The 14,079-nt window shown below is 48.0% G+C and overlaps 1 protein-coding gene across 5 annotated transcripts in view; it reads left to right on the forward strand.

Moving 5' to 3' along the window:
- SRCAP (Snf2 related CREBBP activator protein) overlaps nt 1-14,079 on the forward strand; it is a 44,178-nt gene that overhangs the window by 21,032 nt on the left and 9,067 nt on the right. For 4 of the 5 annotated variants that reach the window (XM_039478148.2, XM_010340671.3, XM_010340670.3 and 1 more), the window contains exons 19-27: nt 2,313-2,482; nt 2,847-3,112; nt 3,325-3,612; nt 4,233-4,397; nt 4,670-4,855; nt 5,074-5,340; nt 5,689-7,169; nt 11,827-12,092; nt 12,231-12,433. In XM_039478148.2, the coding sequence (XP_039334082.1) occupies nt 2,313-2,482; nt 2,847-3,112; nt 3,325-3,612; nt 4,233-4,397; nt 4,670-4,855; nt 5,074-5,340; nt 5,689-7,169; nt 11,827-12,092; nt 12,231-12,433 (3,292 nt within the window). The remainder of the gene's footprint in view (nt 1-2,312; nt 2,483-2,846; nt 3,113-3,324; nt 3,613-4,232; nt 4,398-4,669; nt 4,856-5,073; nt 5,341-5,688; nt 7,170-11,826; nt 12,093-12,230; nt 12,434-14,079) is intronic. The other variant, XM_010340672.3, reaches the window with a different exon arrangement.

The raw sequence follows: 14,079 nt of genomic DNA on the forward strand, positions 1-14,079 counted from the left end.
TCCCAAAGTCCTGGGATTACAGGCTTGAGCCACTGCAGCTAACCCCGCTAATTTTTTTTCTTTTTCGTTTTCTTGTAGAGATGGTGTGTCACCATGTTGCTCAGGCTGATCTCAAACCCCTGGGCCGAGTAGCTGGAACTATATACATGCACCACTATGCTTGACTGATTTTTGTATTTTCTTTTCATTTTTAGAGATGTAGATATGTTGCATAGACTGGTCTTGAACTCCTGGCCTCAAGTGGTCCTTCTGCCTTGGCCTCCAAAAGCTCTGGGATTATAGGCACAAGCTACCACACCTAATTCTAATTCTTTTTTTTTTTTTTTTTAGACAGGGTCTCGCTCTGTTGCCAGGCTGGAGTGCAGTGGCGCAATCTCAGCTTACTGCAATCTCCACCTCTGGGGTTCAAGTGATTCTCCTTCCTCAGCATCCTGGAGTAACTGGGACTACAGGCGCGCACCACCATGCCCAGCTAATTTTTTTTGTTTGTTTGTTTGTTTGTTTTTGAGACGGAGTTTCACTCTTGTTACCCAGGCTGGAGTGCAATGGCGCGATCTCGGCTCACCACAACCTCTGCCTCCTGGGTTCAGGCAATTCTCCTGCCTCAACCTCCTGAGTAGCTGGGATTACAGGCACGCACCACCATGCCCAGCTAATGTTTTGTATTTTTAATATAGACAGGGTTTCACCATGTTGACCAGGATGGTCTCGATTTCTTGACCTTGTGTTCCACCTGCCTCGGCCTCCCAAAGTGCTGGGATTACAGGCTTGAGCTACCGCACCCGGCCAATTTTTTGTATTTTTAGTAGAGATGGGGTTTCACCATGTTCGCCAGGATGGTCTTGATCAGTTGACCTCATGATCTGCCTGCCTCAGCCTCTCAAAGTGCTGGGATTATATGAACCACTGCTCCTGGCCTTTTTTTTTTTTTTTTTTTTTTTTTTTTGAGACAGAGTCTTAAGTCTGTTGCCCAAGCTGGAGTACAGTGATGCAATGTGAGCTCACTGTAACCTCCATTCAGATGATTCTTCTGGGTTCTAGTGATTCTCCTGCCTCAGCCTCCTAAGTAGCTGGGACTACGGGTGTGTGCCACGATGCCTGGCTACTTTTTGCATTTTTAGTAGAGATGGGGTTTCACCATGTTGCCCAGGATGGTCTCAACTCCTGACCTCAGGTGATCTACCCACCTCAGCCTCCCAGTGTGCTGGTATTACAGACATGAGCCACCGCACCTGGCCCCACTTTTAAATTTGGATGTAGTCCAGTTTATTTTTTTCTTTTGGTGCCTGTGTCTTTGGCATTATATCCAGGAAATCATTGTCTGATTGGTGTCTTTGACACCGTGCATTGTATTATTGCTCCTTTTTTTTTTAAGACAAGAGTCTCATTCTGTTACCCAGGCTAGAGTACAGTGATGCAGTCTCAGCTCACTGCAACTTCTGCCTCTTGGGTTCAAGTGATTCTTGATTCTTGTGCCTCAGCTTCTCGAGCAGCTGGGACTACAGACATGCACAACCATGGTGATTATATTTATAGTAGAGATGGGGTTTCACCATGTTGGCCAGGCTGGTCTCCAACTCCTGGCCTTAAGTGATCTGCCTGCTTCGGCCTCCGAAAGTAATAGGATTACAGGCATGGGCCATGGTGCCTGGCCTATTATTTATTTTTTTACTTTTTTTTTTTTTTGAGATAGGATCTTGTTCTGTGATGCAGGCTGGGTTGCAGTGGCATGATCATAGCTCACTACAGCCTCAACCTCCTGGGCTCAAGAAATCCTCCTGCCTCACTCAGCTCCTGAGTAGCCGGGACTACAGGTGCACAGTACCATGCCTGGCTAATTTTTGTATTTTCTGTAGAGATGGTGGTCTCACCATGTTGCCTAGGCTGATCTCGAATTCCTGGGGTCAGGCAGTCCCTAGCTATGACCTCCCAAAGTGCTGGGATTACAGGTTTAAGCCACCAGCCTTTTATTTTAGAGTAAGGGTTTTCTTACGTGGGGTATGTTGCATGATGCTGAGGTTTGGGGTACAATTGATCTTTCACCCATGTTGTGAGCATGGCACCCAATAGGCAGTTTATCAGCCCTTTTCCACCATCCCCCCCGTGGTAGTTTCTGGTGTGTATTGTTCTCATCTTTATGTCCATGTGTACCCAGTGTTTAGCACCTACTTGTGAGTGAGAACATGTGGTATTAGGTTTTCTGTTTCTGTGTTAATTTACTTAAGTATAATGGCCTCCAGCTGCACTGATGTTGCAAAGGATGTGATTTTGGTTTTTTTTGTGACTGTGTTTTGTGTTCGTTCTTGTGGCAGCGGATAGACATGGGTCGATTTGACCTTATTGGCCTGGAAGGTCGTGTCTCTCGATATGAGGCAGACACATTTCTGCCCCGGCACCGCCTCTCTCGCCGGGTACTGCTAGAGGTGGCTACTGCTCCTGACCCCCCACCCCGGCCCAAGCCAGTCAAGATGAAGGTCAACAGGTATAAGGACTAAGGAATGAGGGGGTGGTTCCTAGAATAAATGGCTGAGAGCTGGCTGGGAGGGGATCTAGGGTGGGAAGAAAAGAGTTGGATGCATGGCTGGAAAGTGCAGACATGGAGCGAATCAGGGAGAGAATAACTGGAAGAGGGTACTGGGATGGGCTTTTGTGTTTGTCACTTTTTTCCCCTTTCTCTCTGTTGGGTGTTTTCTGATATCTCAAATTCCTATCCCTCTTTTTCCTTTGGGTCTCTTTCCTTTCCTTTACTTTTATAATGTTTCTCGGTTTCATTTTCTTCCTTCTTTGATTTTGCTACCCCTTATTCTCCTTCTCTCCCTACCCACTCCCTTGATTTTTCCTCTTAGGATGCTACAGCCAGTACCTAAGCAAGAAGGCCGGACAGTGGTGGTGGTGAACAACCCACGGACGCCCCTGGGCCCTGTCCCAGTTCGACCCCCTCCAAGTCCTGAGCTCTCAGCCCAGCCCACCCCTGGCCCAACCCCCCCAGTGCTGCCAGCACCACTGATGGTTTCAGCCTCACCTACTGGGCCTCCGCTTATTCCTGCATCTCGGCCTCCTGGCCCTGTCCTCTTGCCTCCACTGCAGCCCAACAGTGGTTCTCTCCCTCAGGGTGAGTTGAAAGGGAGCTAAGGATGATACATGGTGCTTCAGAAAGGTTGTTCAGACTGAGGAAGAAATAGTGAAATTAAAGGATTTGAGGAGCTGGGTTGGGGACAGGGGTCTAGTATTTGATGGGTTGGAAGGGAGTATATGGAGGCTTCTGGGACCAGGCTAAGGCTTTAGTTAGGTTATATCTGACAGGTAACTGCTTTGTGTCTACAGTGTTGCCATCCCCCCTGGGGGTCCTGAGTGGGACCTCACGGCCTCCCACGCCAACCTTGTCCCTAAAGCCAACACCACCTGCCCCAGTTCGCCTGAGCCCAGCCCCACCTCCAGGCTCCTCTAGCCTGTTGAAGCCCCTGACAGTGCCACCAGGCTACACCTTCCCTCCTGCTGCTGCCACCACCACCTCTACCACTACGGCAACTGCTACCACCACAGCAGTGCCAGCTCCGACTCCTGCACCACAGCGCCTCATTCTATCTCCTGATATGCAGGCTCGCCTGCCCTGTAAGTTCCCAGGGCTCTGTGGTGAGGGACTTGAGATGGGAGGAAAACTCAGGACCATGAGAGCATCAGGTTTTAGGCAGCTTGGGTCAGGCATGATGGCTCATGCCTGTAATCTCAGTGCTTTGGGAGGCCAAGGTGGGAGGATTGCTTGAGACTGGAGTTTGGAGGCTGCAGTGAGCCGTGCCTGCACCACTGTAATCATGAGCAAGACTCTGTCTCAAAAAAAAAATTTAAGCAGCTAACACATTAGTCATTATGCCAGACATTGTTAAATCATAATTAAGAATCCTTAAGGAATTGACAGGGAGATTACACATAGATGAATAAGTAGTGGTAAGCCTAGCAGTAGAAAAATACTTGGGATAAAAGGGCAATGTAGAGCAGAGGGTGGTGATTAGCTCAGTCTGGTGGCAGGCTGTGTTAGAGGACATAAAGGAGATTGGAAGGAGTAGGTGGAGGCTGAGTTTGTTGGGGCATGGTAAATTGTGGGAAAAGCTTGGTTGTTTGAAATGGATACTTTGGGGAGAGATGTGCTTCATGGGGTCTCTGCTTTATGCGGTCTATGAAGTGGTGTTGAGCAGGTTGAGCCTTGTGTACAATAAGGTCTTCTTTGTTTTTAGCAGGTGAAGTGGTCAGCATCGGGCAGTTAGCCTCACTGGCACAACGTCCAGTGGCTAATGCAGGGGGAAGCAAACCTCTCACCTTCCAAATCCAGGGCAACAAGCTGACTTTGACTGGTGCCCAGGTGCGCCAGCTTGCTGTGGGGCAGCCCCGCCCGCTGCAAAGTAGGTAAAACCCACCCCCTGTCCTGCCTTTTCCTCTTCCCTGTCTCTCTGTTTTTGTGACTTTTTTAGATGTCAGCCTTTATGTTTCTTTCCCAGGCTTTTGGTGGGTGGGGTCAAAGGGCATGGTTGGAGGGATCTTTCATAAAGATAGGGAAGAGGTCATTCTAGAGAATTTATTCCATCTCTGTTCTTTCCCACTCTTCTTGCCTTGCCTCTGCCCTCCTCAGGCTGATAGCTGCTTCTCTCTCTCTTTCTCTCTTCCCTTAACCCAGGGAATGTGGTGCATCTCGTGTCAGCAGGGGGGCAGCACCACCTCATCAGCCAGCCTGCCCATGTGGCCCTCATCCAGGCCGTGGCCCCGACCCCTGGCCCTACCCCTGTCTCTGTGCTGCCTTCTTCGACCCCCAGCACCACCCCTGCCCCTACTGGCCTCAGCCTTCCGCTTGCTGCTAACCAGGGTGAGGCTCCTGGCCTTCCTACTTACTTAGCCCTTGTTGGCCTTGGTCCTTCCAGGCATGCTCTGGGCTACTGTCTGTCCAGCCTTCCCACAGTGTTGTTTTCCCTTGCAAATATCTCCGATATCTGTCTGTCACCTTCTCCTACCCCTGGACTTCTTCCATCCTTTGGGTCTCTTGTTTCTTTTCTGCCTTCCTCTCAGTGTAGCTTCCTCTTGCAGTGCCACCAACCATGGTGAATAATACAGGCGTGGTGAAGATTGTAGTGAGACAAGCCCCTCGGGATGGACTGACTCCTGTTCCTCCGTTGGCCCCAGCACCCCGGCCTCCGAGCTCTGGGCTTCCAGCTGTGTTGACTCCACGTCCCACATTAACCCCTGGCCGGCTACCCACACCTAGTCTGGGTACTGCCCGAACCCCCATGCCCACACCTACTCTGGTGAGGCCTCTTCTCAAGCTGGTCCACAGTCCTTCACCTGAAGTCAGTGGTGAGTCCAGGTGGCTAAGGCCAGAAATATTTGCCTGGAATGGAGATGAGATGGCATAGCCTGAAGGTTTCTTAGTACAGGTCTCTTCATATCAGCATACTGCCTTGATTTGCAGTGGGCCCCAGAATTGGGCTGCGTGAGCCCTGACCTAATTTCAAGATACAGTTGTTGGACTCTTAGGGGGAAGAAAATCTAAAATTGTCAGATTATTTGGATGTTTGACTTCATGTCGTAGGAGTGAATGCTTGCTGTGAAATGGGAAGCTTGGGGGTCAGGAAAAGGTGGGACAGGGTAGTAGACAGGGTCAGGAAAATAATTCTGGGGCTAACTCATCTTCTCTCTCCACAGCTTCAACTCCCGGAGCTGCCCCCTTGACCATCTCTTCTTCTCTCCATGTGCCATCCTCACTCCCTGGGCCAGCCTCTTCTCCAATGCCAATTCCCAACTCTTCTCCCCTTGCTAGTCCTGTGTCCTCTACGGTCTCAGTTCCAGTATCATCTTCACTCCCCATCTCTGTCCCCACCACGCATCCTGCCCCAGCCTCAGCTACACTCACCATCCCCATGTCAGCCCCCTTGCCTGTTTCGGCTTCAGGCCCAGCTCTGTTGACCAATGTGACTCCACCACTGGCACCTGTTGTCCCAGCAGCTCCTGGACCTCCCTCCTTGGCACCAGCTGGGGCTTCCCCATCAGCATCAGCCTTGACTCTAGGTTTGGCCACAGCTCCGTCCCTGTCTTCATCTCAGACACCTGGTCACTCTCTGTTGTTGGCTCCCACCTCTTCACATGTTCCAGGGTTGAACTCAGCCGTGGCCCCTGCATGCTCACCGGTCCTGGTGCCAGCTTCAGCTCTGGCCAGTCCTTTTCCGGCAGCACCAAATCCAGCTCCAGCTCAGGCTTCCCTTCTGGCTCCAGCATCTTCTGCATCTCAGGCTCTAGCCACCCCTCTGGCTCCTATGGCGGCTCCGCAGACAGCAATTCTGGCTCCTTCTCCAGCTCCTCCTCTGGCTCCTCTTCCAGTCCTGGCACCATCGCCAGGTCCTGCTCCTGTCCTGGCTTCATCGCAGACTCCAGTTCCAGTTATGGCTCCGTCATCTACTCCAGGAAACCCTTTAGCCTCAGCTTCACCGGTACCAGCTCCAACCCCTGTGTTGGCTCCATCATCAACTCAAACTATGCTACCAGCCCCAGTTCCATCACCTCTCCCGAGCGCGGCTTCTACGCAGACACTGGCCCTAGCCCCAGCTTTAGCACCCACTCTTGGAGTCTCGTCTCCGTCTCAGACACTCTCTGTGGGAATGGGGAACTCCCAGGGACCCTTTCCAACTCAGACATTGTCATTGACCCCAGCATCATCCCTGGTACCAACTCCAGCCCAGACACTGTCTTTGGCACCAGGACCACCACTGGGTCCAACTCAGACGCTGTCTCTGGCTCCAGCTTCTCCAATGGGCCCAGCCCCGGCTCACACGCTGACTTTGGCTCCAGCATCGTCATCTGCTTCACTCCTGGCCCCAGCTTCAGTGCAGACACTGACCTTGAGCCCTGCCCCCATTCCTACCCTGGGCCCGGCTGCAGCTCAGACCTTGGCACTGGCCCCAGCCTCTACACAGTCCCCAGCTTCCCAGTCATCTTCCCTTGTGGTTTCGGCATCTGGTGCCACTCCCTTGCCTGTCACCATGGTATCCCGGCTGCCTGTTTCAAAGGATGAGCCTGACACACTGACATTGCGCTCTGGTCCCCCCAGCCCTCCCTCCACTGCTACCTCGTTTGGTGGCCCCCGGCCTCGACGCCAACCCCCCCCACCACCTCGTTCCCCTTTCTATCTGGTAAGTTTTACTTCCTTGAAAAAGGAACAGGAAGTTGAGTTTCTTAGGTGTGTTGGTAGGGTGGATGGAACAAATGTTTTGTCATATTTAACCTGGTGAAATACAAAGGTTAATGTTATGGACCAAGTACTTGAGTGACATTTGGACAAGTCCCTTTTCCCTGGCTGTGTATCCTTACCTGTAAATTGGGATTTCTCAGTGAGGTCATTGAGGACAAAATGTGCTTTTGCAAGTATTAATCACAAGACGTTTTTGTTACCAGTGGTCTCTTTAGTTCTTGCTTGCTTTATGAGTTAGTGTTGGCATTCAACTGCTCCATTTTACAGATGAGGAGACTAGCCTACTAAATGATGTTCTAGAGGTTACACAATTCACAGGAACACAGATGTGCTGACTCCATTGCTTTCTCCTCTTCTCTACAAGAGGCAGTCCTCCGAGACAGGAAGACTTCTCAGTTGCTAAAACTATCACCTCCATTAAGTATTTTAACTTCTAAGGGGGTAGATGACACTGTAGAATATAATTCGTTAAAGATCATGAGCCTCTGACCCTGACAGTCATCTTTTCCCATTTTTTTTTTTTTTTAAGATCTTGTTGCAATCTTCTCCCCCCAACTTTTTTTTTTTTTTTTTTTTTTGAGACGAAGTTTCACTCTTGTTATCCAGGCTGGAGTGCAATGGTGCGATCTCGGCTCACCGTAACCTCTGCCTCCTGGGTTCAGGCAATTCTCCTGCCTCAGCCTCCTGATTAGCTGGGATTACAGGCATGTGCCACCACGCCCAGCCAATTTTTTGTATTTTTAGTAGAGACAGGGTTTCACCAGGATGGTCTCGATCTATTGACCTCGTGATCCACCCGCCTCGGCCTCCCACCCGCCTCGGCCTCCCAAAGTGCTGGGATTACAGGCGTGAGCCACCGCGCCCGGCCTCTTCTCCCATTTTTTAACTTGCATGGTAATAAGTGGGCAGTAAAAGGAACTCTTCTTTGTCCCTTTTGATTTCTGGTATCTTTTTTTTCTGTACTCTATGCTCATGTCTGTGTGTTTGAGTTAAACTCACAGTTCATCTTAACCTAGAACTAAGAAGAAGGAAGGTCCAGTAGGTTCCCTCCAGGTCCTCTGGCTTTTCCCCACTGTCATCAGAGATGCTGCTTACTCTTTGCTTCATGCCTACTCCCCCACCCTCCACTAGTGCCATTGACTCCACTTTTGGTCTTTACCTGATACTGCCAGGTTGGTCCTGGCCAGTTGGAAGTAGAGAGTAGAGGGAGAAAAGCCAAGGTGGCAACCTGTAGTCTGCTGAATTTTTCCCTCCCCATGTTGGGTGATACGTTGAATTTTGATTGCTCTGCAAGTAGAGAATAGTTTTTTTGCCACTTATTTTTAGACAGTTTGAGCTATAAATCATATACCATGCAATCTACCCATTTAAACTGTACAATAGCTTTTTTTTTCTTTTTCTTTTCTTTTTTTTTTTTTTTGTTAAATAGAGATGAGGGTCACACAGAGTTGACCAGGCTGGTTTCAAACTCCTGGCCTCAAGCGATCCTCCCATCTTCGCCTCCCAAAATGCTGGGTGTGAGCCACCACACCTGGCCGTAAACTGTACAGTAACCTTTTAATATACAGAGTTACACAATCATCAACACAATCAACATAGAATCTTTCCATGCCCCAAAAAGAAACACTACCCCTGTTAAACATCATTCCCCAACCCCTCCATCCCTCCTAGTCCTGAATCACTACTGTTGCACTTGTTTCTCTAGTTTTGCCTATGGAGTCATAATGTGTAATGTATGGTCCGTTGTGACCGGCATTTTCCACTTAGAGTAATGTTCTTTGAAGTTTATTGTGTTATAGCATATATCAGTACTTCATTTCTTTTTATAAAGGTGAATGATATTGTATGGATACCATATGAGGCTCTGACCTTCCTTGAGTTGATGGAAACGTGTGTTACTTCTGCTTTATGGCTATTGTGAACAATGCTGCTGTGAACATTTCATGTACAAGTTTGTGTATGGACAGGTGTTTTCAGTTTCTGTTAACTGAGGAGAATAATTGCTGGGTTATATTGTAACTAAGTTTTAACTGTGTAAGGAACTGTCAGACTTTTCCAAAGTGGCTGTGGCATTTGACATTACCAGCAGCAGTCTGTGAGGATTCCAGTTTTTCTACATCTGAGCCAATACTTTTTTTTTTTTTTGGAGTCTCTCTCTGTCACCCAGGCTGGAGTGTGTTGGCATGATCTTGGCTCACTGCAACCTCTGCCTCCCAGGTTCAAGTGACCTTACCTCAGCCTCCCTCGTAGTTGGGATTACAGGTTTGCACCACTGTGCCCAGCTAATTTTTTTGCATTTTTATTTTATTTTATTTTTGAGATAGAGTCTTGCTGTGTTGTCCAGGCTGGAGAACAGTGACAGCATCTTGGCTCACTGCAACCTCTGTCTCCCAGGCTCAAATGATTCTCCTGTGTTAGCTTCTGGAGTAGCTGGGACTACAGGCATGCATTAGCATGCCCAGCCAGGTTTTTTTGTATTTTTAGTAGAGACAGGGTTTCACCATCTCTACTACTAATGTTAGTAGCTGGTTAGCCAGGCTGGTCTCAAACTCCTGACCTCAGATGATCCACTTGCCTTGGCCTCCCAGAGTGCTGGGATTGTAGACATGAGCCACTGTACCCGGCCAGATTTTTTTGTATTTTTAGTAGAGATGGGGTTTCACCATCTTTGCCATGCTGATCTCGAATTCCTGACCTCGAGTAATCTGTCTGCCTCAGCCTCCCAAGATGCTGGGATTACAGGTGTGAGCCACCATGCCTGGCATGTCAACACTTATTTTGATTATAGCCATCCTGCTGGGTGTGTAGTAGTATTTCATTATGGTTTTCATTTGAATTTTTCTGTTGGCTAATGTTGAGCTTTATTTCATGTGGTTGAAATACCATGTTGGCCATTGTGTATCTTCGAAGAAATATCTGTTCAGTTCTTCTGCCCTTTTAAAATGGGTTGTCTTTATCGTTATTGAGTTGTAAGAGTTCTTTATATATTCTGGTTATAGATCCTTTCTCAGATGTATGGTTTACAAATTTTTTTTTTTTTTTTTTTTTTGAGATAATGTCTCACTTTGTCACACAGGCTCGAGTACAGTAGCACTGTCTCCGCTCACTGCAGCTCCTGGGCTTAAGTGATTTTCCCATCTCAGCCCTCCACACGTAGGTGGGGCTGCAGGCGCATGCCACCCTGCCAGGCTGCTGGGTTTTTTTTTTTTTTTTTTTTTTTAGACAAAGTCTTGCTCTGTCGCCAGGCTGGACTGCAGGGGCACAATCTCAGCTCACTGCAACCTCTGCCTTTGGGGTTCAAGTGATTCTTCTCCCTCAGTCTCCTGAGTAGCTGGGACTGCAGGTGTGCACCAGCACAACTAGTTAATTTTTTGTATTTTTTAGTAGAGAAGGGGTTTCACCATGTTGGCCAGGATGGTCTTGATTTATTGACCTCATGATCCACCCACCTCAACCTCCTAAAGTACTAGGATTACAGGCGTGAACAACTGCACCGGGTACTTGTTTATATAATTGTGGAGATGGGGTTTTGCCTTGTTGCCCTAATTGGTCTTGATTGGGAGCTTAAGCAATCCGCCTAGGCCTCCCAAAGTGCTGGGATTATAGGTTTGAGCCACTGCGCCTGGCCAGGTTTTCTCTTTTGCTACTATTGAGAGCTAGCCTCAAAAGGAACTAGCTCTTTAAGTTGGTTTTTCCCTCTCCTAGAATACCTTTTTTCACTCACTTAGAGCACTTCAAGCGAAGAGGTGAAACTTCGTAGCAGTTAGGAAGGGAGATTTGGGACACTACTCTTCACAATTATCTCCTGGGGTCTAGTCTCCCTCATTTTGTTTATTTCATTAACAGCTAAATGTGTTGAGAGCTAAATTGTGCTAATTACTGGGTGATTATAGTGAGCAAGACACACTTCATGTTATATGGGGCCTACCATTTTGTAGATAGATGTTAGTCAAATCATCATACAAATGTATAACTACAGGCATAATAAGTGATAGAAAGGAGAGTAAGGTGGTTTTATATATTGTGAAGCTGGAAGCACAGAAATGGAAAAGGATTGGGTTGGAGTCATTCATCCAGGTGTCTTCACTGCCGGGTTGCCCATTTTCTCTCTCAGAGTGATGAGACCCAGATGTCTGGTTACCTGTTCCCATTCCACTCCATTCTAGTCTGGCCCTTAGCAGAAACCTGCTCTGGATTTGATTGGCCTCTGTTTATTCTGGCCAGTGTTTTGAAGAAGGCTTCTAATAATTATGGAATCATCACAAGAAGATAAGGTAGTCCTGGAGTTGAGTGTTACATAGGAAATGCCCACAAATTGTCCATTCTATAAACCAGTTGGAATTGTAGATCTTAATTTTGAGTATTCAGTCATTCTGCTCTGATAGAATGCAAGGAAAGATCAGTTTTCTCTTGCAGAGAAGTTATTTAACATTGTGAAAGGAATAGTTCTCATTGATAACTTGGAAAACTACGAAAAGCATAATGTATTTTTGGATCTCATTGTTTCTATATATTTATTTGTGTCTGGGAACTTGTCGGGCTTTGATGTGGATTCTGAGGGCACTGATTGCTTTCTCTCGTTTTTCTCTCATCCCCAGGACTCCCTGGAGGAAAAGCGGAAACGGCAGCGGTCTGAACGCCTGGAACGGATTTTCCAACTTAGTGAGGCTCATGGGGCCCTGGCACCCGTGTATGGGGCTGAAGTCCTGGATTTCTGTACCCTGCCCCAACCTGTTGCCAGCCCCATCGGCCCTCGTTCTCCTGGCCCCAGCCACCCCACCTTTTGGACTTATACCGAGGCTGCCCACCGGGCTGTACTATTTCCCCAGCAGCGACTAGACCAGCTGTCAGAAATCATTGAGAGGTTGGCAGGGCTAAGTGCAAATGGGGAGTGGGTCTTGGGGCTTCAGAGTGGATGTAGTGCTTAGGGCTGGTGAAGGTGTTAACTTCTGGGGCATTTCAGAGTCCCATCTTTTACACTGCCTGCCTCCTTCTTTCACAGGTTCATCTTTGTCATGCCTCCTGTGGAGGCACCTCCCCCTTCCCTGCATGCCTGCCACCCACCTCCTTGGCTGGCCCCACGTCAGGCAGCCTTCCATGAGCAATTGGCCTCTGAGCTCTGGCCCCGGGCTCGTCCTCTGCACCGTATTGTGTGTAACATGCGCACCCAGTTCCCTGACTTGAGACTCATCCAATATGATTGCGGTGAGTTAATTGGCCAGTACAGGACCGTTGACTTCTTTCTTAGTGGTAAGACTGGTGTATCAGTGATGCTGCACTTAAGGTCTCTAGAGATTTCCGTAAAGCTTTAGATGGTTTTTTAGGTTATACTTATGGCCAAGATGGAGAAATGTAGGCCTCATGTTAGATTCTTGACATTCATGAATTTGACTTTCTTTTTATGAGACAAGGTCTTCACTCTGGCTGGCCCAGGCTGGAGTGCAGTGGTGCAGTCTCAGCTCAGTGCAGCCTCCCATGTTCAAGCGATTGTCCCACCTCAGCTTCTGGAGTAGCTGGAATTACAGACATGTGCCACCATGCCTAGCTAATTTTTGCATATTTAGTCGAGACGGGGTTTTGCCCTGTTGGCCAGGCTGGTCTCGAACTCCTGACCTCAAGCCATCCTCCTGCCTCGGCTTCCCAAAGTGCTGGAATCACAGGCGTGAGCCACCTCGCCCAGCCATGAATTTGACTTTCATGAAAATTGAAAATGTGCTGCTAACTCTTTCATTCAGTGATCATTTTGTGAACATCTGTTATATTTTGCTAATTATTTGGGATACAACAGCAAGTAAGACAGTGCAGTATAGAGTTTTTATTTAGACATATGGGAAAAGAGGTCTGGTGGCACAAGGCTACACGGTAAGTAAATAGTAAGTTTTGGTCTTGGAAAAGACAAGGACCTTTTTGTGTTGGCTAGAATTACTTGGCAATAACAGAAAACAAAATAACAGTCGCTTAAATTACAAGAGCATTTATTGTTTACTTAATGAGCAAATATGAGAATAGTGTTGTGTAGCTGCCATCTTTTTATCTTCTCTCATGCTTTCATTTCTTCATGATGTTAGGATGGCTGCCATACTCCGGGGTATACAGCAGTTTTCTGAAGGAGGAGAAACAATGGGTTGAGTGAGACAAAACACTCTGACAAAGTTTTCTGGGAACGAAAGACCTCCCAGCTGACTTTGCTACATAACTCATTGGATCAAAGTGAGCCGTATGCCCCTACTTAGAACAATCACTGACAAAGGGGAATAGCAAAGAAGACATCTGACTTATTTAGATCAATCTTGATTTGTTTTCTGGGGTTGGGTTGGGGCCTGCTTCACCTGGCAGCAAGGACTCTCTGTCAGCTGTCCAGTGTTAATCAGATTCTGTTACCCAAGAATGGCTATTGGATAAGTGACTAGTTTCTGCCACAGCCCTGCACAGACATTTCTTTTTTTTCTTTTCTTTTTCTTTTTCTTTTTTTTTTTTTGAGACAGAGTCTCACTCTATCACCAGGCTGGAGTGCAGTGGTACAATCTCAGCTTATTGCAGTCTCCGCTCTGCCTCCCAGGTTCAAGCGATTCTCCTGCCTCTGCCTCCTGAGTAGCTGGGACTATAGGTGCATGCCACCACACCCAGCTAATTTTTGTATTTTTAGTAGAGACGGGGTTTCATCATGTTGGCCAGGCTGGTATCAATCTCTTGACCTCATGATCCGCCCACCTTGGCCTCCCAAAGTTCTGGAATTACAGGTGTGAGCCACTGGGCCCGCCCAGACATTTCTATAGTAACATGTTTCGAGATTTATTTTTTTCTTTTGTTTGAGACAGTCTCGCCCTGTTGCCCAGGCTAGAGTGCAGTGG

Source organism: Saimiri boliviensis, chromosome 12 (genome assembly GCF_048565385.1).
Source record: "Saimiri boliviensis isolate mSaiBol1 chromosome 12, mSaiBol1.pri, whole genome shotgun sequence".
Lineage (NCBI taxonomy): Eukaryota > Metazoa > Chordata > Mammalia > Primates > Cebidae > Saimiri > Saimiri boliviensis.